The 23,298-nt window shown below is 38.4% G+C and overlaps 1 protein-coding gene across 1 annotated transcript in view; it reads right to left on the bottom strand.

The window, feature by feature from the left end:
• CACUL1 (CDK2 associated cullin domain 1) overlaps positions 1-23,298 on the bottom strand; it is a 74,133-nt gene that overhangs the window by 42,669 nt on the left and 8,166 nt on the right. Inside the window, exons 2-3 of the mRNA XM_059173057.1 lie at positions 7,314-7,440; positions 6,018-6,120 (exon numbers count right to left, since the gene is read on the bottom strand). Coding sequence (XP_059029040.1) covers positions 6,018-6,120; positions 7,314-7,440 — 230 coding nt within the window. The remainder of the gene's footprint in view (positions 1-6,017; positions 6,121-7,313; positions 7,441-23,298) is intronic.

Here is a 23,298-nt window from a genome sequence, read left to right as displayed (position 1 = left end):
CTATTAAATTTCTTAGCCTATTAGCCTCCTCTTCCAAAATAAACAAGTGCCACTAGAGGAAAAATGGCTGAAATGCTACACTCCTCTCTCTGGGTTTCATTCCTCTCTCAGATCTTGGTTCTATAATTCCTTATTGTTTTATCAGCAACCTCGTTTATGTTTTAAATTGTTATCCGTAGGAGGGTTGGTCCAAATTATCTAGTCTTATCCATCACATATCTGCTGCTATACCTAACAGAGTCCCCTGCACACCTGGATGGAAGGCTCTGGGTACATCAGGTTGCCCTCTAGGAACCCCTTCAACAGATCAACCAGCTCAGTTTTTTATACTAATCAAAAAAATCAATGGTGACTGAAAAAGGCAACAGCGAGTCTTTATGGTTTTTGAACAAAAAAAATGCCCATCAAATTAGTGTTTTTAGAAGTTTATTCCCCCAAAAACATGTAAGAGAGGAAAAACAAATCAATTAGGAGAATACTGGAGACACACGCCAATGACATGGAGAAGGAAAGGGGAGAGGCGAGTGAAAGGACAGTGTTCTACCAACCTTGACAATCACCTGGAAACAAGAGGTCAGGGAGAAAAAAGGAGTCGAAGATGAACATGAATCTCAAGTCTGAGTGTGAAAATTAATTGAGTGAAGAGGAATTCACAAGAAGAGGCATCCACAAGAATAAATCCAACTTGAAATGTTCGGCATACATTTAGAGACTCCGGTCTGAGCCCTCAACCAAAAGTATGGTGATTGCTAAATATTTTAACAGAATTTTCTAAAACTTACAGAATATTATTCACTAAACTAGGACACTTGTCATCTATTTGCAGTCATTGGTATATTTAAAAAAATTTAAAAAAAATCATGACTCGCAAGTCACATCTGAGGTTTTGGAGACATGGAAAAAGGAAAATATATTAAGAGAGACTTTATCACATTTAAAGAAGAGAGGAGTTAAGTGCAAAAGTCAGGGGCAGGGGAGAATGGTTTTTAAAAAACTAAGGCAAAATACACTGTCACAGTTCAAACAACCTAGTAGTAGACAGAAAAGCAGAAACTTACATGCAGTGTAATATAATAGCAAGCACAATAAGTGGGGTTAGCCAGTTAAGTGATTTTAGTAACTTAATAAACTTAACAAAAAATGCTTTTTAAAGTTACTGAAGTGAGGGGTGCCTGGGGGGCTCAGCTGGCTGAGCATCTGCCTTTAGCTCAGATCATGATCCCAGGTTCCAGGATGGGCCCCACATCAGGATCAGGCTCCAAGCAGGGAGCTTGCTTCTCCCTCTGCCCCTCCCCCTGCTCATGCTCTCTCTCTCACTCTCATATAAATAAAATCTTTAAAAACAAATAAATAAATAAATAAATTTACTATGTACTGGAAAAGTCATTGTTTCTTTTAAGAAAGAAACAAATTTTTAAGAGGTAGCACATGAGATTATACCCTTCCTTAAGGATATTTAGGTTTACACAAATTAAAACCTTCTGAAATCTCTGAAAATAGTATTCTCTAGTTTTTAAGTCAATAACTGGAGAACATGGAACGTTACTTCATATACTGTTCAGTCTCCCCATGAGAATATGACTTTTGATGGAGATGAATAAATTACTCTGACACGTAAACTATACAAACCATCAACTATTTTAAGATACCCTTGAAAGATAAAGGCCCACACTCTGAAGGTCCAGCTTATTGATTTATCAACACTGGCACTACATTTCTGATTATCTGCCAAATGTAACTCATCCATTTAGCTCATAATAACAATATTTCATTTCTAAAATCAAAGTGATAAACAAAACCATTCCAACCGAATACAACTTTTCTGGCTCCTGGATCCTGTTCTATTTCACGGGAAAAGCACCCTTAAGGTCTCAATAAGAACATTATGCTACATATCTGTGATACTGAATAAATTAATAAACCAAATTAACTAAACTCTAAATAAATTAATAAAATGCCTAAACATCTAGAGAACATAAAGATTAGTGATCATATGAAATTAATTATGCTACTCTTTCCATGGTAGAGGTCAATTCTGGTTGCTGAGCAATCACTCACCAATCATTTGCTGAGTTGTGATTGTGCCAGACATGAAGGATAAAAAGACACATGACAGAACCCCTGCCCTCAAATGAGAACCTGTGGGGCAGCCAGACATGACTCAGAAATAACACAGCACAATCACTGCTGATAGGGTTGTTACTGACAAGATGCTAGGAGTCCACTATAGAAGAAATGACAGTGGCCTATTCTGTTCTGAGGGGAGCATGAAGACTCCAGAACATTCCACACAGGTGGACACTAATGAGTTTACACCTGGAAAAACAACAAAGCAGCACTGGCTAAGCAGGAGATAGGACACAGGTTATCTTAGAACACTACTTAGAGCAACCAGGTACTTCAGTAAAGCCATTTCATTTTGATGCTGAGAAAATTTACAATTTGTTATTACCATGTTTAATCAAAAGGAACACAGCAGCTGCATGGCAGAATTGAGACTGAAACCAAGGTCCCCATGTTTTCATTCACTTCACCGTGCCATTTAATAATGGTTAGACTTTATAATCTTACAAAAGATATTCTGCAGTAAGATTTTTCCTTCAGGCCATACTGCTGAGCTCCAAGTAGAACATGTATTGATTCTAAAAATCAACTAAATTCCTTGGCTTTACATCATATATTACATTTATCAGGATGGTTTCCAAAATGCTAACACAAAGGAGATAGCACTCTTATGTTTTAGTTTTTAATCAAAATTCTTATTATATAATGCAAAAATTATTTACTCTTGTAATATGCTTTATTAGCAAGGGTGGGGGAAAACAGACATTTCACTGATATACGTGTAAATGGTTAGAGTGCAACTCTGGTACAACTTTCATGAACTAAAATATGTTCACATATAGTGAACACTGCAGCACTGGTAGTAACAGCCAAAGACTGGAAGCAATGCAAAAGCTCCTCAGTCCAACAACAGCTAAATAAATGAAGGTGCATCAATAAAGGTATAATGAACATTCAGACATTCATGATAAAGAATGAATACTCACAGGAACCATTCTCCAAAACCTCAGAAACTCACTCTCTGAACCTCAGTGATTTCAAAGTACTGGCACCCCAGAGAGCCCAGCTGGGTAAGTAACAAGTTTACCTTCATTACTGACAATTGGTCAAACAAACACATGGCAAAAATGTAGCCAAGTGTGGCTCAGTCGGTTAAGCCTCTGCCTTTGGCTCAGGTCATGATCTCAGGGTCCTGGGATGGAGCCCCACGTCAGGCTCCCTGCTCAGCAGGTAATCTGCTTCTCCCTCTCCCTCTGCTCCTTCCCCTGCTTATGCTCTCTCTCTCTCTCTCTCTCTCTCTCAAATAAAATCTTTTTTAAAAATAATATTAAAAAAAAAAAAAAAGAAAGAAAGAGAGGGCGCCTGCGTGGCTTAGTGGGTTCAGCCTCTGCCTTCAGCTCAGGTCGTGATCTCGGGGTCCTGGGATCGAGTCCTGTGTCGGGCTCTCTGCTCAGTGGGGAGCCTGCTTCCCCCTCTCTCTCTGCCCGCCTCTCTGCCTACTTGTGATCTCTCTCTGTGTGTCAAATAAATAAAATCTTAAAAAAAAAAAAAGAAAGAAAGAAAAAGAAAAATCCACTCAAGCAAAACTCCAAGATGACAAATGAATTCAGCAAATCACAATTCTATTTATGATCTATACGTGAAGTTAGAGCCCAAGTATAATACAATATCCGACTCACATTTCATAGATATAAATAAGGCAAGTCACATACTTTGTCTTGCATTCTGTCTTAGAAGATTATTTAGTATTATTTCAGTAATAGCAAACCAGTGTTATGAAAACAATCCTTTTTGAGGATACTGAGTTCTTTGCTTATCTAATGAAAGCCGTGGTACTCCCTGAACCCCAAAACTTGATATTAAAAAGCAGGATCACATTCAGAGTTCTACTAGAAAAACTTTATTCAAACAAGCAGTAAATTATTTATTGGTAAATATTTGATATACATTTCACTCAGCAGGTACTAACAACACAGTAACAAAGAAGGCACACATGTTCCTCTGCCCTCTCAGAATATAGGGGACAGAGGGAGGGACAGACACAGCTAAACAAGAAATACACAGATGAACTACAATAATATGCTACGTATTACAGAAGCACAGATGAGGGGTCCCCAAATCTAGGCTTGGGAGAACAAGGTATCAGAGAATGTTTTCCAAAACAAATGATGTCCAACCTGCAGCCAAAATGGTATGTTCACACTGACCAAAAAAATAAGAAGGCAGAGAAAAACAAAGTGTTCCAGGCAGTCAAGTTAACATGGCAAAAACCAAGAAGTGAAAGGGTACATAAACTGTTCAAGGAAGTGAAAAAGTTCAGTATGCAGGAGCAGAGACGTAATGCATCAGGCCACAGAAATAAGAAGGTATCAGATAATGAAAGGCTTCCTAAATCATATTAAAAAGTTGAAACTTCAATCTAACAGAAAAATGATCATCAAATCTGTGCTTTAGAAACAGCCACTCTGACAGAAATTAAGAACAAGTAAGAGATGTGAAGATTACAGGCAGAGCCAGCTAAGATGAGCATTTCGGCACAACACTGAAACGATGGATGGTATCCTAGACTGGTAGCGGCAAGTGAACAGAGATGGACAAGAGCCAAGAGAGAAACAGGGAGTAAACAAGGTTTGGTAATCAACTGGATGAGAGAAATAAGGGCAAGGGTAGAGTCAAGAATCAGTAAGCAAGACAATCAAAAGCTGGAATGCATGGATCCTGGGTTTCATCTACAGCTTAGATACAACGCCTAGGTGCTAAATATATTTGTTACATGAGTAAAGATTTCATATTTAGTGCCAAAAAGATTAAGAAAACAGTTTATACTCTTACAGCAGGAAAAGTATATATTTGGCTATGATAAACATAGCTTTCACTATAATTTAAAAAAAAAAAAAAAAGGCTACTTTAGTGCAACAACTGTTTGGGGTAAACAAGACCAAGATACCTCAGACCACAAGGTAAGGGAGGAACATCATCCAAGGCCAAAGCCCGCCCCAGCAGTTGCTGGAAATTGCGGATGCTACAGAATTGCAAGAGCCCTTTCTAGGTGTGGTACGTACCGTGCTCATCCACTGCTGAGTGACTTTTCTACACATCATGGTACTTCTACGTCAGAACTAAAATACCATCTGGCCCTGGCATAAAGATAGTCCCTGACCTTCAAGCACTGGAAACTTCACCAAGGCAGGAAGGGGTAAGGATCAGAAGCCAAATGCTTCCTTAAACAGAGTACTTCTACTACTTGCTCCCACCCAGATTTCATAGCTGGGATGATGTTCCTCTCTAGAGGTTTATCAACAAAATGCTGACATCAGTTGTTTTTATATTAGCAAACATCAGAAACTAGCAGGCAAACACCACTCTTCAAAGAGAATACCAAAAAAAGTTACAGTAAAACATTAAAATATACATACATTTATATTACAAAAGCCATCAAATACTGAAGTTAGCAGAAATAAAGTTTTAAATAAAAGAAACGTTGACATAACAAACCATAAGACTCTGAATCTCATAAAACAAACTGAGGGTTGCTGGGGGGAGGGAGTTGGGAGAGGGGGGTGGGATTATGGACATTGGGGAGGGTATTTGCTATGAGTGCTGCGAACTGTGTAAACCTGGCGATTCACAGACCTGTGCCCCTGGGGCTAATAATATATTGTATGTTTATAAAAAAAAATTAAAAATTAAAATGCAAAAAAAAAAAAAGAAACGTTGACATGTAATAATTGGAATCAGTTAAAGTCTGAAGTATATTCAATCTAAAAAGTTCTACAATTTATATCTAATTTTCCAACAATTTATTTTAAAGGTTAGATAATTTGGTCAATATTCATCTAGGAAATATTTATAAACTTATACAATTATCAAATTAATAAGCCTCCGAATATGTATTATATATACTAATTCCAACCAGTCCAAAAATCCCACAGAAGCAAAAATCGGTTCTTTACCTGCAGCTCCTTTGAGACTCGCTCTAGGTGATTAGTTATCTTTTTAATCAGATCACTGTACATCTGTTCTGAGTGCTGCTGGCAGACACACTTATACACACAACTGTGGGGGAAAACCAAAACAGAAAAACCAAGTTAACAATGAAGTACTTTATTCAACCTAAGAGGAATGCATACTTTGGATACACAGTCACTAGTTAAATAATTAATTCAGTCACCTAATAATTAATGCAGACCAATAATTAATTGGTCACCTAAAAAAAGTGACCAATCACAACTTTTTTTTAAATACAATTTTTTTTTTTTAATCTTTGAAGAGAGAGACACACACACGGAGAGAGAAAGTGCATACACTCAAACAGGGGAGGAGCAGAGGGACAGGATCTCAAGCAGACTCTGAACTGAGCAAGGAGCCCAACCCAGGGCTCCATCTCAAACCCCTGAGATCATGATCTGAACGGAAATTAAGAGTCAGACACTTAACCAACTGAGCCACTCAGACACCCCGACCAATCATCACTTTGAAGAAGACATTTACCTTGCCCCAATCAGTGTTCAGATGAAAGAGATACTACCACCAGCAGTAAATCCTTCTGAGTACTGCATTACACATTTTGTCAGTACTAGATAACCTAGTATTGGGTGATAATCTGAAAATCTGACTACGATAACTACTCACAAACCAGCTTCTCTCTCATTCTCTCATTTCAGTGAATGTCAAAACACGAGAGAGTGAAAATTAGTACCAAGTTTCTAACTCACAAAAAGGTTTGTAACGTAACCTCTTTGTGCATCACTTGTGTAGAACAGCACAACTGTCACCTCCTCCTGTGACTAGGCTGATCTCCTGGTCCCATCCCAGGCCCTCACTAATTGCTGCTTCCACTTATCAGGAACTGGCCAACAAAATAACCAGAAATAGTTAGGACTGTATATCAATAAACATCAACAGATTAAACTAGGGTCTCCATGTGAGACAAAAAGTATTTCTGCACCAGATACTTGTCATTCTCATCGTATTCGCAGACCTCCAGAATTTCTTCATTATGTATTGTGGGGGTAGCAGGCTAAGGCGGGAAGAAGTTTAGGAGAGTTCGGCTTAACTCTACCTTGATTTGAAAGCCAATTCTGATGCAGAAAGTATAATTCAAACTCCAACCTCCAAGTGTGGAATATACAATTAACATAGAGAGCCTCCTCACCTGATATTACATGTGTACATACACTGTCATATTCCAAGGTGTCATGGACCTTAATATACCCTCTCAAACCAAGGCAAATGAAATCTTGACTTACCTGTATATCTGTTCATAGGATATGGGGATATAGTCACCAGGACTCTGGGTTAAAAGCTGATCTATGGCACCATCCAATTTTGGCCAGTATGTGCTCTTATAATCTTCAATAGTTATAACATTCATTACTAAAAGTAAAAAGTAAAATAAAGATTACTATATACCACATGTAAAGTAAACACAAATCACAGCAATTTTGTGCTCTCAGATTCCTTTCATTTGCTCATTTCAAAAAAAAAAAAAAAAAAAAAACAAAGAAAACACCAATCTTGTCAGGGATTTTTAAAGCAGCCATTAATTATGATGTAAAAAGGAATGACCATGAGTCTGTCCTTAAAAATAAAAAAATAAAAACAAAACAAGCAAGCATCATTGGTTTCCTTTTTCAATTATCTATTAACAGTGGGACATTCTCCAATACACACTCACTCTTGGCTATACACTGACAATGAGATGACAAGACGGCCTATCCATGAACCACAATAAAATTCTATGAAATTATAAACCCCAACAATCAACCTTTTGAGACACCCCTGAGGAAACCTAACTAACAACAGGACTACAAGGATTAAAGTCCAAACGTTACCTCAACAAAAGAGGTTGCTAGAAACTTGCAGGGATCTTTGGCACCACCAGCACTTCCACAGCTCTGACTCAGATTCTACCTATCTTACACTTAATAAGCCCAACAGAAAAACGTCAATGACTTGGGAGACCCACAATGAGGCTTACCTCATTCCTACTGTCTGGCTCTTAGTCCTTCACCAAAGGTCATAAAGCTTTTATAACAGCTGGTCCTAACAACTCTGAAATCCAGACCAACAGCTGCTTCGCAACAATGAAATGCTAGTGTGAAAAAAAAGAGCGACTACCCACCTGCCCTGGAGCAAAGAGCTATCCCAAAGCCAAAAATACCCTGTGTATTTTTTTTTTTTAAGATTCTATTTTTATTTATTTGAGAGGCACAGGAGGGACAAGCCCCAGAAATGGGGCTTGATCTCACAACCCCAGTATCATGACCCAAGGTGACATCAAGAGTCAGAGGATTCATCTACTGAGTCGCCCAGGTGCCCAAATACCATGTGTCTTTGAAACTCCACTATCTCAGGAGATAGGAGCTAACAATACTCAGTCAGGTATTTTATTATGTCTTTTACCAGAAACTGGCAAGCAAAGAGTTGACTTCCCCAAGAGTACATGGCTAATGACTGCCAGAAGTACCACATAAAGACTTTATCTAGCACCTTTCTGTATCACATTACTGATTTCTAAATTCAGGTTCAAAATGTTTCTCTTATGTATGTACCACCTCTGTCACTGTTGTTCAGTATTTTCTTTAAATCAATTCATTTTTCTTGCTTAAATTTATTCTCAAGGACACTTAGGGAATGACTACTGATTCATAGAGCATGGAATAATCATAAATGTATTTAGCCAAATGAAAAATAAATCAGACCAAAATGGCTGCATATTAGAAGATTCTCAAAAATTTAAAAAAATAAATAAGAAAGAATCACTTATATGATGCTAATAAAGTCAAAACTGTAAGAAGGGAAACAGACTGGGGCCTGGAAGGTAGGGAGGGCAGTCTACAAAGGGCAGCATGGGAGAATGAACTCCCGTGTAGAACCACCCTAGTGGATACAGCACTCCAGGCATTTGGCAAAACCAACATAACTGTACATCATAAGAATGTGTATTTACTATATGAAATTTTTTTAAAAGATTTTATTTATTTATTTGACAGAGATCACAAGTAGGCAGAGAGGCAGGCGGGGGTAGGGGGGAAGCAGGTACCCTGCTAAGCCAGAAAGCCCAATGCGGGGCTTGGTCCCAGGACCCTGGAGCCAAACGCAGAGGCTTAACCCACTGAGCCACCCAGGCGCCTCTACTGTATGAAAATTTAAAAACAAGACAATCAGCAAGCATGTAGTTGTAAAGATGGAATGAAAATCTTGACAAATGAATTCCTGCACTGAAAAGAATGGAGAACAAATATTTTGACTACACATAAGTCTAAAACCAAAAAGAACTGAATCCACATATACACACGGACACACACACGCATAAGGACAGAGATGGCCAGATCACAGAGGACCTTAGTGGCCATTCCTTTACTCTGAGTAAGATGGGGACTGGAGGGTTTTTGGGTGAAGTGATGTGGTGATCTGACCTAGCTTTTCTGTGGCTCATCCAACTGCTATGTTAGAAGTGAGCAAAGTCAGGAGGCTGTGAGATGATGGGGGCTGAAGCAGGAGGCAGTGGTGGGGGTGAGAGAGGTCAGATTTCGAATAAATTTTAGGGGTTGGGCCAACCAGATCTGCTGATGGTTTGGAGGGAGAAGTGCCAGAAATGGCAAGGACAACTCCAAAGTTTGTGGCCTGAGCATCAAAGGATGGGGCTGCTGTTTACTAGGATGAGGAGGCTGTAAGAGCAGCCTAGAATATTTGAGAATCCAGTGGAAACGGTTGGTGGCCCACCCATTTACTCTGTCCAAAAAGGCCACTGTCAACACCAACCATTATTTGCCTCAGGGTTCTCTCTGGCCATCAGAGTTGCTCTGATGAAGGAGGGACAGCCTGGAAGTTCTGAATAATCAACAACCCCAGGGGCCTTCAAGTAACAACGAATGAGAACTTGGTATAAATATCCCAGCAGCTCCCTTTGCTCTGGAGTAAGACAAGGCTGAGGGGCAGGTGCACGGACTCCCAGAGCTCCCCACGCGTCTGCACTCCCGCTGTCCACAGTGGTGACTTCCTTACTGGCTTCCTTACCTTTTTTGTCTCTTCTCTCCACTGCCCTGCAGGTGCTTCCTAGTATCCCCCACTTGTGCTTACAACTATTTGTGCTTTAAAAAGGAGGAAGAAAAAGTAATAAAAAATAGAAAAGCAGTGTCATTTTCCACTAAACAAAAGGTGGTACAGAAATAAATACAGTGCTGTTATTTAAATTCTAGCCGTGTCCTCCCGCCTGATAAAAGGTTCTGAAGCTGGCGCTTGCTTTCCCTGTGAAAACTGGAGACTGGCCAATGTGGAGAAGTGTTACACACTAGCTCCAAAATACCACCTTTCTGCTTTTTGAAAGACTCAAAGGAAACCAAAAAAGAAAACTGGAAATAACTAAAAAGAACATCCCTTTTGCTCTATGGGATTCTAGGTTACTAAATCTCCAATCATTCTATCACCTAAGCCATATCACATACCTGCTCTACACCAAAAGTTTAACTTTAAAGAAGGTAAGTGACATCCTCAGAAAGAAAACTTCAAGTACAGAAGCCAAGAACGAACATAATCCCATGGGCACCCCGACTGCTGCTTTCAATGAACTCCACCTCTGTTACAGGTGGGGAGCGCTCCCACTTCTCCAGCACAGGCTCTACACCTCAGCAAATTACCAAGTCAAAGATACAAAGGAGGGAAAAGAAGCTAAAATGTAAAGTCGTGCAGCTGTAAGTACAGAACGGAGTCCGCTACAGAAGTGGTCATTGCTGATGCCTCTCAGGTGTCTTTCATGTGGCATGTTTTTGTTTTAATGTTCTGCTTTTACATATCTTTAAAAAGAGAATTTAAAACCAAAATGAAAAAGCCATGATCATGGAAAATCTTAAAGCCTATTTCCATATCAAAAAAGTCATATCTATTTCCACTCTACATTTCCAAATACAAATACAATAAAAATCTATTTCTACATGTATTTGGCATGAGAAAGAAGCATGTAAGTAACCAATTCAGTTGACCTTAAATGACAGCTGTTGTAGTAAACTGAATATTTGTGTCCCTTCCTCCAAAATTCGTATGGTGAAATCTCAACCTCCAGTGTGATGGTGCTGGGTTTGGCCTTTGGGGTGTGATTAGGTCATGAGAGTGAGACCCTTATGAAGAGAGTTAGTGCCCCCAGAGAGCTTCCTTGCCCCTTATACCATGTAAAGACACAGTAAGAAGACAGTCTACTATGAACCACGAAGCAGGCCCTTGCCAGACTGAATTTGCCAGCACCTTCGCCTTGACTTCCCAGCCTCCAGAGCTATGTAAAATAAGTTTCTGCTGTTTATAAGCCACTCAGCCTCTGACATGTTGTAACAGCTTGAATGGACTAAGATATTAGCTAATATAACTTTCTTCTAGGAAACTAGCCAATCTTCACCATTGTAGTAAAAGAACAGAATACAGACAAGTATCAGAGGAACTGGAGGTAGTCTGAAGAATGAACAAACATTGGTATATACTCTCAGCCAAAGATCAGGAAGGTTCTTCACACCTGCAGTCATAATCTGCAGGCAACACTAAAATAACAATCCCATAAACTTTAAGGTATCTGTTATCTCCCTGCTAATCTCAATCCACTCCTGATTGAAAAATATATACACATATATACAAAGCATGTCTGTGAATTGTGTGGTATGTAGTCCTCAATTTTAAAACTAGATCTTCTTGTTGGAGAAATGCAGTCAATCACTTTTAACTTTGTCCACAAGAAAGTACAGACTGTCAAAAAAAAATACAAAGTATGGGAACTAAACAAAAAAGAAATTACCATTAAATTACTAACTCTGGGGAGCACCTGGGTGGCTCAGTCCATTATGCATCTGCCTTCCGCTCAGGTATTAATCCCAGGGTCGTGGGACCAAGCCCCACATAGGGCTCCCCTGCTCAGTAGGGAGTCTGCTTCTCTCTCCCTCTGCCTGCCTTCCCCACCCCTCGTTCTCTCTCTCTCTCTCTCTCAAATAAATAAAAGCTTAAAAAATAATACTAAATTCTATCTAGGTTAGATTTTCCAGCTGAAAATAATGCACTTCTTTTCAGAAGTTTAAAGAAGGTGCTATAAAACTCAAAAGCCAACAAGCCTAGGCCAGGAACCCAAATGAGTAAAGCAATGAACACTTCAAAGAACTGAAGCATGCAGTGCTCTCTGGAGACAGTGAAGTTCAAAATATGTAAAAACCCTAGTGCTGGCCACAAGACTTAAAACTAGGAACACATAAGATAACAAGTTCACGCAGTCTAACCCTTACTGAGAGAGCTGTTTAATTGACCTTTCTCTAAAATAAACTGAAATAAAAGTCTAAAACACATGGAATAGTTGAAATCTAAGGTTCAAGAAATATTAGCAGGTTACTAATAAATAAGAAACTATTAGAAATATATAACTTATACCAGGAGTTAATAATATAGGAGTTAATATGTTCAACTCTCATACTTTTTTATTCAAGTAATTCAAGTAATTTATCAAAACTTGACATTTATTATTGATCTCCCTCAAATAACACATAAGCCCCCAGAGGAGAAATTTACTACTCGAGTCCCAACTCCGAACAGTGCCTAGCACATGGTAAAGTACTCAATAACATATGTGAAATAAATTAAGTTAATGAAAGTCAAAATAAATCCTTACTATAAAAACAGCTGACAGCATACCACTTATTAGTCATTCTGGAATTAAAGCTTAAAGTGTATTTTTTTTTTCACAAAGGCTGAAGTAAGCCAGGCTTTGAAGCTCTACTATTTCCTTTGAATGTCTTTGTTATTTCTTTGTTTATAAGAGGAAGATATATTCAGAAATCATATCAGGTATTATTAATCTATACTTAGTCTACTGCAAAGACCTCTCATTACCTTAGATCAGTGGTTCTCAAAGCATCAGGATACCCAGAACAGCATCAGCATCACCTGGAAACTTGTTGTAAATGCCAAATGCCAGGCCCTAACCCAAAACTACTGAATCAGAAACTTGGGGAGGAGCAGGCAGTGATTCACAATACAGGAATCTGTTTACCAAGCCCCTCCAGGGGATTCTTACACCTGCTGAAGTCTGACAGCCACAGGACAGCCAGCATCACAGTTGTGTTCTGTTCTCGACTGCTAGCACATGCTTTGTCCCGAACAACTTGGGAGAGTCAAATACAGGTGCCAATGCATCAAAGAAAATTTTTAAAGGAACAACTAGGAACTGTTTTCATATCAAAGACTCCTTAACATTCTACTCTTCCACATCCTTTTTCTCCCACCAAGAACACCACCTTCAATCAGAATTGACTCCTTAAGAATGCAGCAAAGGCAATTATGAATTAAATGATCAAGCCAAATTTAAGAGGTTAAGTTGTTTCAAAAGCAATGACTTTTTAGATTAACTATAATTAATTACAACCAGATAAGGTGAAAGAGTGTACTAGGAAAAAAAGCTTTAGGTTTTCTATTTAACTCTGGCTGGTCTATGTGATCTCGGAAAAAAAAAAAAAAAAATTATGACTTCTTATTGCCACTGTGTGTCCATCCATCAGTAAAAACCTAGGAACCTTGTGCTGTCCAAAATATCACCACCTGGTAGAATGCTCTATTCTCTACAGCACAAGGGGATGACAATGCTTTCAAATAATGGACAGAGAGAAGCTGAAGGCCAAGAACAAAGTCTAGGGGATGGGGGAAGCCTCTGGTGAAGGTGGTGTTCTGTTTCTTTTCTTTAAAAGAAACAGGAGAATCTGAATCAGAACGAGTTAGTATATTCCAGTAAATAAATGGGGTATTAACTAAAAAAAAAAAAAAAAAAAAAAAATCGAGTTATTTCTCTCAAAAGGAAAATAACTTAATACTGACAAGAGATAGTAATACTTAGTTGTTCCTAAGAGAACGAGTGATTTTAAAAACTGAATCAAATCTTAAAAGAAAGTAAAAAGAAATCACCAAATACCTTAAATATCCTTTTCCTTACTAGGAGGAAAAAAAAAAACAAAACCCCCTACTCTTCAGATGTATTTCCATTTGCCAATAGAGGACAGCGGCTAATGTTAAGTCCTAACGAAGTTCATTAATGTTAACGAACATTAACTTAACTTAATGTTAAGTCCTAAAGTAGGCAAAAACCTTTTCAAAGCTGCATGCTTCAGGTATTGGTTTGTTTAGAAAGTTTAGAATTTGTGGTTTAATTCAATTAAATTCAATTAAATGCTATGGACAGTATAAAATGTCTATTTGTGATTGATTATTAAGAAATCATTCCATGGTGGCACCTGGATGGCTCAGTCAGTTGGGAGTCTGCCTTTAGCTCAGGTCACGATCCCAGGGCCCTGGAATCAAGCCCCACATGGTGTAGAGAATGGAGCATTCTACCAGGTGGTAATCTTTTGGACAACACAAGTTTCCTAGATTTTTACTGATGGATGGACACACGGTGGCAACAAGAAGTCTGCTTCTCCCTCCACCCCTCACCCCACTTGTGCTCCCTAACAAAGAAATAAAACCTTAAAATAAAATCATTCCATGTAAAAATGAAGTTACATCCACATAAACAGGTAACACTGATATCTTATTTTTATTTCATGTAAGTCCTCATTAACTCATTGTTTAAGGATTCTGTGCTTCCTACCCCATCCTATCCTATTGTCCCCAAAAGGAAAACATTTTAGTCCACAAAAGGCTTGTAACATACTATGTCAAACTATATAACCTGCTTTGTTTTCAAATATCATGTTTCTTTCCTCAAAACACTATAAAAATTATATAGGAAATGCATTTCATTATTGTTTTACTGCTTAAAAATCCACACATTTCTCAATTTCACAAAATGTAATGGTACAAACATCCATCACTACTGTCTCAGAAAACCAGCTGCTGGGGCCTACAGCAAGACTGAAGTCTATATACCTTCAGGAGAGCTATTATTCTACAATTACAACATCACACTTGAGACAAAGTGAACATGCTCTGACAGTACATATGAAAAAGTCAAGGGGTTATCATCTATTATAGTTCTAACTCCAACTAATCCAAAATCTAATATTCATATAGGAAGCATCTGCTCAACTGAATACATAGGTGTAAATCATTCTAAGTGTAGGTCTGCTGTAGTTTTAAAAGTCTGTTGTTGATTTCCTACAAGTTAATCTCTCCATGACATTTAAAACCAGGAAAGTTTAACTGAAATAGCAGTACAAGGCAGTGTGTGCTGAGTTGGAAACACCAGTAAGTGAGCTAATCTAGCCCTGCAGGATCCAGAGAAGTTCAGGGCTTGAAGACAGGATACAATGAGTGTGGAATAGAGGCAGAGAATAGGGGTAGGGAGGGGAGAGGTGAAGACTGGCTGAAAATCTGTAGACAAAACAGTAAAAAGAAAAAGGAATCTGTATAGAAACTGAAAGATATAAGGCTGGGACTCTGAGACAAAGATACATAAAGAGGGTAGGGGCACATGCACAAGCATGTCTGTATGAAGTTCAGGGCCGATGGATTAAGTAAAAGCCAAAAATCAACATAAGAAACACTCAAACATCTAATCCTGCTCCTTCTCATAAATTCTAGGATACCATGGATCTTCCCCAAGATGGAAGATCCTCCCTTAGAAAAAGGAAGAGGGGGCGCCTGGGTGCCTTGGTGGGTTAAGTCTCTACCTTTGGCTCAGGTCATGATCTCAGGGTCCTGAGATCGAGCCCTGCATTGGGCTCTCTGCTGAGCAGGAAGCCTGCTTCCCTCTCTGTCTCTGCCTGCCTCTCTGCCTACATGTGATCTCTCTGAATCAAATAAAATCTTAAAAAAAAAAAAAATCTGTTTAAAAAAAAGATAATTAAGAGAACTTTAAAAGCTTGGGGAAAAAAACCCTATAATTATTATCCTTAAAGAGGTTAAGACAAAAATCAAAGCCACTGCCATGAAAAAGCAGCAATCCAAATGCTCTTAAAATAAAAATATAGCAGCTATTAAAAAAAAAACGTAGAAAATATTAAGAAATTCTCCCCAAACATTAAGAGGATATAGCAAAAAGTGGTTGATAGAAGACAAAAACAGGAAACTCAACATCTGACTACTAATCATTTCAGGAAAAAGGAATAGAAAAAAAATGTAAAGGGAAAAAAGTATTGACACATTGATATAAGAAAATATCTCAGAAATTTTTTCAAAGAGAGAAAAGGCCGCATACAAAGAACAAAAATTAAAATGACACCTGAATGCCCCAGTGGAATACTGCAAGCTTAAAGTCAATGAAGCAACACAAAAAATTCCAAGGAAAAGTTTTTACTTAATAATTCTATACCCAATAAATAAATAAAATCTTTTAAAAAATATTAATTCTATACCCAACTGTCAATTGGTGAAGGCAAAAATTTTAGAAAAAGAAACCTGAAACTTTATAATATACTAAAATTTTCTCAGGAAGCTACTAGAAGGTATGTTCTATACACACACACGTGTGCACGTGCACACACAGACACACACACACACAGGAAAACAATAAAAAGGAAGACATCAAGTAGCAATCATTCCAACTATTTAGGAAGCCCCTGCAAGGCAACTGTGTAGTGGCTGTAAGGAATAAAGAGAAAAAGATTAACAACTTCAAGACAAAAAGAAAATGCTGATTAACTGGGCATTTTTTTTAAAGATTTTATTTATTTATTTGACAGAGAAAGAGTTTCACAAGCAGGCAGAAAGGCAAGCAGAGAGGCAAGGGGTGGGGACAGAGAACAGGCTGAGCAGAAAGAGATCCTAACCTTAGCTGAAGGCAGAGGCTTAACCCACTGAGTCATCCAGGCACCCCTAACTGGACATTTTTTAAACACCAGTGACAGAAATATGGTGGATCTGATGAAGCCATTGAGGTTTTAAAAATAAGTTTAACAAAAATGATGTAAGTACACACAAAGCAACTAATAACAAAGATCTATGTGAAAGAAAATGGAATCTGAGTGCACTTCTGGCCTTCTGGTGAATATTTAGAGAGTCATAATGTAAAGATGGTTTATTAAATGAACAAAAAGTTGTGATATTGAAAGAACTGAAGAGGTAAGGTAGGTAGAGGTATAAAGGAACTAAAACCTCATATTAGTAACTGGAAGTCAACTGATCATATACAAGTGATAAATCAAGCAATAACAACATTAATACACTGAAGTGTGTGGATAAATACTAGAAGAAACAGCTAAACGAACTCAGCTAAATGAATGCTAAGTGACTGACTCTGGGTTACAGGTCCAGGAATAGGAAAGGGCAGGGGAGGGAATCACTGATTTTCATTATGTATTTTTTCATACAATTTGAGTTTATAAATTATAAACCTGTATTTAAAAAAAAAAAAAATTGTGTTGTTTTAAAGCCAAAGAGTTTGGTAAATTTCAAGCCCTCAGAAAGAGGAAAAAAATCTAGTGAGAAGACATTTTTGTTTTAGTATTTCCAATAAGTCACGGGGAATGAGAAAGCTCAGAGTTCACCAACTGGCCACTAGACCTCTCTACATTACTATTCCGTAGACCTTAAAAAAGACACACATACACACACACACACACACACACACACACCCCTATGCTCCTCCCAGATCTGTATCCTCCCTCCTTCACCCCCAAATTTTGTAGATCCTAGTCCCAAATATTTCCAAAATCTGAGACATGACCTCTTCCAATGCTTTATTTATTCAGGTCATCATCTCTTGTCTGGACTACAACAATTACAACCCCCTAACTCGTCTCCAGGCTTCCATTCATGATCCTTTCCAAGCTAAATTAACAAAATAAGACATATTTGCCAAGGTAGCTCCCCTAATACCCTTCAGTTATTCCTATTCCTACAGAAGAAAGTCCTGCCCCTAACATGGCATGTCCCTCACTACACACCTTTCTATCTGTGTTTAATTTGCACCACTTGATCTGCATACCCCGTGTTCCAACAATGTCAGCTCTGGGTATTAGGCACAGAATACCCCCTCTGCAAAGGAAGTTTCTTTGAACCCAGTCCCACCTCCTCAATCCTCCTGATAAACTTATTTTTTCTTAATATTTATTTATTTGAAAGAGAGAGAGTGTGACAGTGCAGAGTGGGTCAGAAGGAGACAGAAACCCCAGGAGACTCTGCACAGAGCGGGACGTAGGGCCCAATCCCACAACCCCACAGTCGTGACCAGAACTGAAACTAAGAGCCTGAGGCCCGACCCACTGCGCCACCCAAGGGCCCCTCTTCTGAAAAGCTTTCATTCATTTTCATAAAAAGATTCTCTTTTTCCTCTACCATGTACTTACACAGCTTTACTACAGCACTTAATCATATCATAATTATCTCTCATCATCTCCTACACTAAACTCTGTCTCATCACCAGAGTCTAAAATACTACCCTGGCATACAGAAGACCCTAAATAAATATCTATGGGATAAAATACCATTCAGATGTCTGGTCAGCACAACTGCATCTACAAATTATGGGATCTATAACTCTATCTATAGAGATTAATAGCCAAATGACTATAAAAGTAGGAAGAAAAACAGAAGGCCACGTTTGTCCTGCTAAGAAGTGTTACAAAAGGCTATCCACAATAATTTTTATATAGTATTTAACAGTTTACCATGTGATTACATATGGTCTACAGCTCAGAGTTACAGTTTAAAGAAGAAATAAGCAGCATTCATTCCTTTAGGGATTTGGGACTGGGCCTTATATAAACATTACTATGGCTTTCTCTTAAAGCTTCACTGACGTCACTTTGTACAATAACGTGTCAAAAAACAGCAAGACAAGATTCCCAATGAGACCCTGAAATTCAGCCCATTAATCAATATCATAGTGTCACTTACTGCAGCACAACTCCACTAAGCTGGAAGGCAAGAAGATACCAAACCACCACAGATGCTACAAACAGTGCATATTTTAAGACCTGAATGCATTAACTGATACACTTGTAAAAGGATCAGCCAATCTGGAAACTGGCAGATGTAAAGGGCAGGATTTACCAAAATCAGTTAACACTTTCATTTAATTCAAAAGTCAACTTTAACACCTTTTTTAATCATTAATTTTAAAAAACAGAATAATTTCATGGAATTCAAATCCCATTTAAAATTCCATGAAACTTTTCTTCATCTGAAGAAGAGAAACTTTTGGTGCACTGGTCAATAATTTTCTGGAGATCATGGCACAGTATCAGTTAATGCAAGATCCGCCCGCCCCCCCCCCCAACACACACACCCTCCCTGTCTCGATCCACTCATTGCCCTTTATCCTCATACCCTAGTCCCACCTGCCTCCATCCTCAATACACCGTGACAGGAAACCATTCTATTCTGTTTAATATATTTGCAATATGAGCAGCTGTAACATGTGCTACATCTGAGCAAAAGCTTTAAAAGCCATTTAGTGCTTCTGTCCACTCTCTTCTGTTTGCCTCTGCCAAGAGTGACAGGACCCTGAAAAGAGCTGCTCTTGAGAATGAGATGACACGTGAAAAGCCACAAGCAACTGTCAGCCACGAATATAACATGAACAAGAGTAAACCTATGTTGTTTCATAAGCTCCTGAGATTTGGGGGTTATTTGGGGGTTACCATCATAGAAAGCTAACCAATGCAGAATGGAAAGCTGAGCTAATTACACTTCCCAAATTAGATTCCACCAATGAGACACATTTGAGTGGAATTTGGAAGGTCAAAGTGAGACAAAGCATATTATTATGGCTTATGATTCTGCCAAGTAAAGTTAAAAAACTTCAAGCACCAGTGTCTAGTGATCCACTTCAGAGGTGAGCGACGCATCCTGACACAGGATGGTGGTGGCGCAGCCTGCCCTCAGCTTGAATGGAGCCACCTCACCGACTTCTACACCTCCAACCTTTCAACAATGTTTAGAGGACCTAATTTCCAGTATTAAATATCTTCTTGCTTTGGGTATCTAGAGTGATTTCTTGCATTGAACTATAATCAATAAAATACTGAAGTAGTGACAGGGCACATTCTCTAAAGCCAGGAAGCTGGCTTTGGTTTACCAATCTAGCTGGATTTAGAGGCAATGATGGCAGTGCCAACATCAGATAACACAATGCAACAGTACACGGCAGGAAGCAGCAAAGAGGTACCCAAATTATCACCTGCACTGACCCAGAATAAAGTTCTTCTTGAGGAAACAACATGGCAGACTGTTCTGAAACAACATGGCAGTTAGGATGGAAATGAGAAACAAAGACTATGAAGGGCTGTCTGATTCTGTTAACAGGTGAAAACTTTGAGAAAATGATTAGCTCAATGAACAAAGACTAAAGAGCATCCATGACTGTCATTAAAAGAATCTCTTAGGAGCACTGGGGTGGCTCAGTGGGTTAAAGCCTCTGCCTTCGGCTCAGGTCACGATCCCAAGGTTCTGGGATCGAGCCCTGCGTCAAGCTCTCTGCTCGGTGGGAAGCCTGCTTCCTCTCCTCTCTCTCTCTGCCTATTTGTGATCTCTCTCTCTGTCAAATAAATAAATGAATCTTTTTTAAAAAATTTTAAAAAATAAAAATAATCTTAGTTCTTATAGGCACAGGGTTGACATAGCCCAAAAATGAGAAAGAGAATGATTGTGCAAGTTAAACAATTACCATACTAAAATAATTCAAAGCTTAGATAAATCTTTTAACTGAAAGGATACTGACTGTAGAACAGTAGGACCTTGAGACCTGAAATGGGACCAGCTTGGTGGAGTCTGATCATCTGGGAACCCTGACCTCACAAAAGTCACTGAGCTTTCCCTGCCTAAGAAGTACCCTTCCTCCACAACATGACGCTAGTCTTTACCTAAGTAAAGACTCTGTGAAAATATCTCCTCATGCCTTACCTGCAAGCAGCCCTCACTGACCCTAAACTTCCAAGCAAATCAGATTTCCTAGGATAACAAGTACCAAATTTAAACCAACAGGAGTCAGCTTACATTCCAAAAAAACTAGAGACTTCAGAAGACTTTAAGACTTCAAAGACTTTAACACCTTGTTGACAAAAACCTAGAGAATGCAGGTAGGATCAGATTCTAGGGTTACTGAGTAAGAACGAAACAACTTTAGATAAGACTTATCAAAAGGAATATACTTACTAAAGATTATTTACTGTACTACCTCAAGGAACTAGATATGGTTGTAATAGTTTGCTCAGTTAACTGACTGAAACCTGGACTCAATGAGAGCCAACATTAAAAACAGCTGGAACTCTGCCTTCGGCTCAGGTCATGATCCCAGGGTCCTGGGATCGAGCCCCACATCGGGCTCTCTGCTCCTCGGGGATCCTGCTTCCTCCTCTCTCTGCATGCCTCTCTGCCTACTTGTGATCTTTGTCTGTCAAATAAATAAATAAAATCTTTTAAAAACAACAACAACAACAGCTAGAACTCCTGCTGAATAAAAGCAAGAGTAACAGAGAAGAAAATGTATCAAGGAAGACACAGCAATGGAAAGTAACTCAACTGAGGCTCAGGGAGAGGGGAAAAAACTGAAAAAGATAATGAACAGAACCTTAGTGGTTTAGGGTACAATAATAAGTGGTCTAACACATTAGTAACCAAGAGGTGAGTGGTAAAGTTTTTTTAAGATTATATATAATTGTAGTATTGTTACAATTACATAATTATGATTATGTATTGATGTAATTATACAACATTAACTATAATTAAGTATATATATGATGAACAATAATGCTCTAAATTTGACAAATTCTAAAAACTTACAAATCCAAGAAGCTCAATGGACAATAAAAATAAACCTAAAGAAAACCCTACCCCAAGAAACATAACAATCAAACTGCTGAAAACTTAATCCATAAATGAAAATCCTCAGAGTGGCCCGAAAAATAGGACAAGTTAGAGAGAGGAACAAAGATAAGACTATATGGACATGTATTATAAGAAAAAAGGCAGGCCAGAAGTCAAAGGAAAAGCATCTTTAAAGTGTTGAAAAAACAAAACAAAGACTGCCCATCTAGAATTCTATATCCAGCAAAAATAGCCTTAGAAAATGAAGGTAAAATATTCTTGCAGACAAATGAAAGTTGAATAAATTCAAGGCCAAAAGGACTGTACTGTAAGAAATATCAATGTACGTTCTCAAGACAGAAGAAAAATAAGAGGTGAAAACTCCGGTCTAAACAAAGGAATAAAAAGTTACAGAAACAGTAACTCTGAGTAAACAAAAAAAGAATTATTTTCCAGTTTTTGATTACGTAAGACAAATTTCACACATGATTCCATCCATATGAATATCCAGAATAGGTGCATCCATTGGGACAGAAAGCAAGTTGCTGGACGCCAGAGGCAGGGGGAGGCAGGAATAGAGAGTAACTGCTTAACAGGTACCAGATGTTATTTTAAGGTGATGAAAATGCTTTAGAACCAGATAAAGGGATTGTTGCACAACACTGAATGTACTAAATGCCACCAAATGGTTCACTTTAAAATGATGAATTTTATGTTACATGAATTTCACCTCAATTTTTTTAAAGATAAATGGATATTTCAAACAAAGCTAATAACTGTATATTTGATGCTTGTTATACTTAGAAGTACCATTATGACAATGGCAATGCAGCATAAAGGACAGGAGGGAGGAATGAAGTATACTGATATAAGATTGTTACATTATATGTGAAGTGGTCAATACTTGAAAGTACATTGTGATGCGCTTAATTTTCATATCGTAAATACTAAAATAAGCACTAAAAAGAAAAAAAAAGGGGGGCATGCTAATAAGCCAAACTGAAGACAAACATGAATCATAAAAATTAATCAAAAAGAAGATGGGAAAAGAGGAAATTTAAGAAAAAGAAAAGAGCAGAAAGGACAAAGACAAAACAAATCAGAAGACAGTAGATTTAAACCCTACCACGTTGTTAATTACATTAAATGTAAATGGTCCAAATGCTCCAGTTAAAAGGCAGAGATTGGGACACCTGAATGGCTGAGCTGGTTAAGCATTCAACTCTTGATTTCGGCTCAGGTCATGATCTCAGGGTCATGCCATTAAACTCCAGGTCAGGCTCCATACTATGTATGGAGCCTGCTGGAGATTTCCTCTCTCCCTCTGCCTCTGCCTCTCCCCCAACTCGCGTGCATGCTTGCATGCTCTCTCAAAATGAATATAATCTTAAAAAAAAAAAGAAAGAAAGAAAAAGCAAAGGTGGGGTGCCTGTGTGTCTCAGTCATTAAACATCTGCCTTCAGCTTGAGTCATGATCCCGGAGTCCTGGGATTGAGCCCTGCATTGGGCTCCCTGCTCAGCAAAAAGCCT

The sequence above is a fragment of the Mustela lutreola genome, chromosome 4, assembly GCF_030435805.1.
Source record: "Mustela lutreola isolate mMusLut2 chromosome 4, mMusLut2.pri, whole genome shotgun sequence".
Lineage (NCBI taxonomy): Eukaryota > Metazoa > Chordata > Mammalia > Carnivora > Mustelidae > Mustela > Mustela lutreola.
Note: the sequence above shows the minus strand (reverse complement) of the source record. Positions and strands in the feature narration are given on the sequence as shown.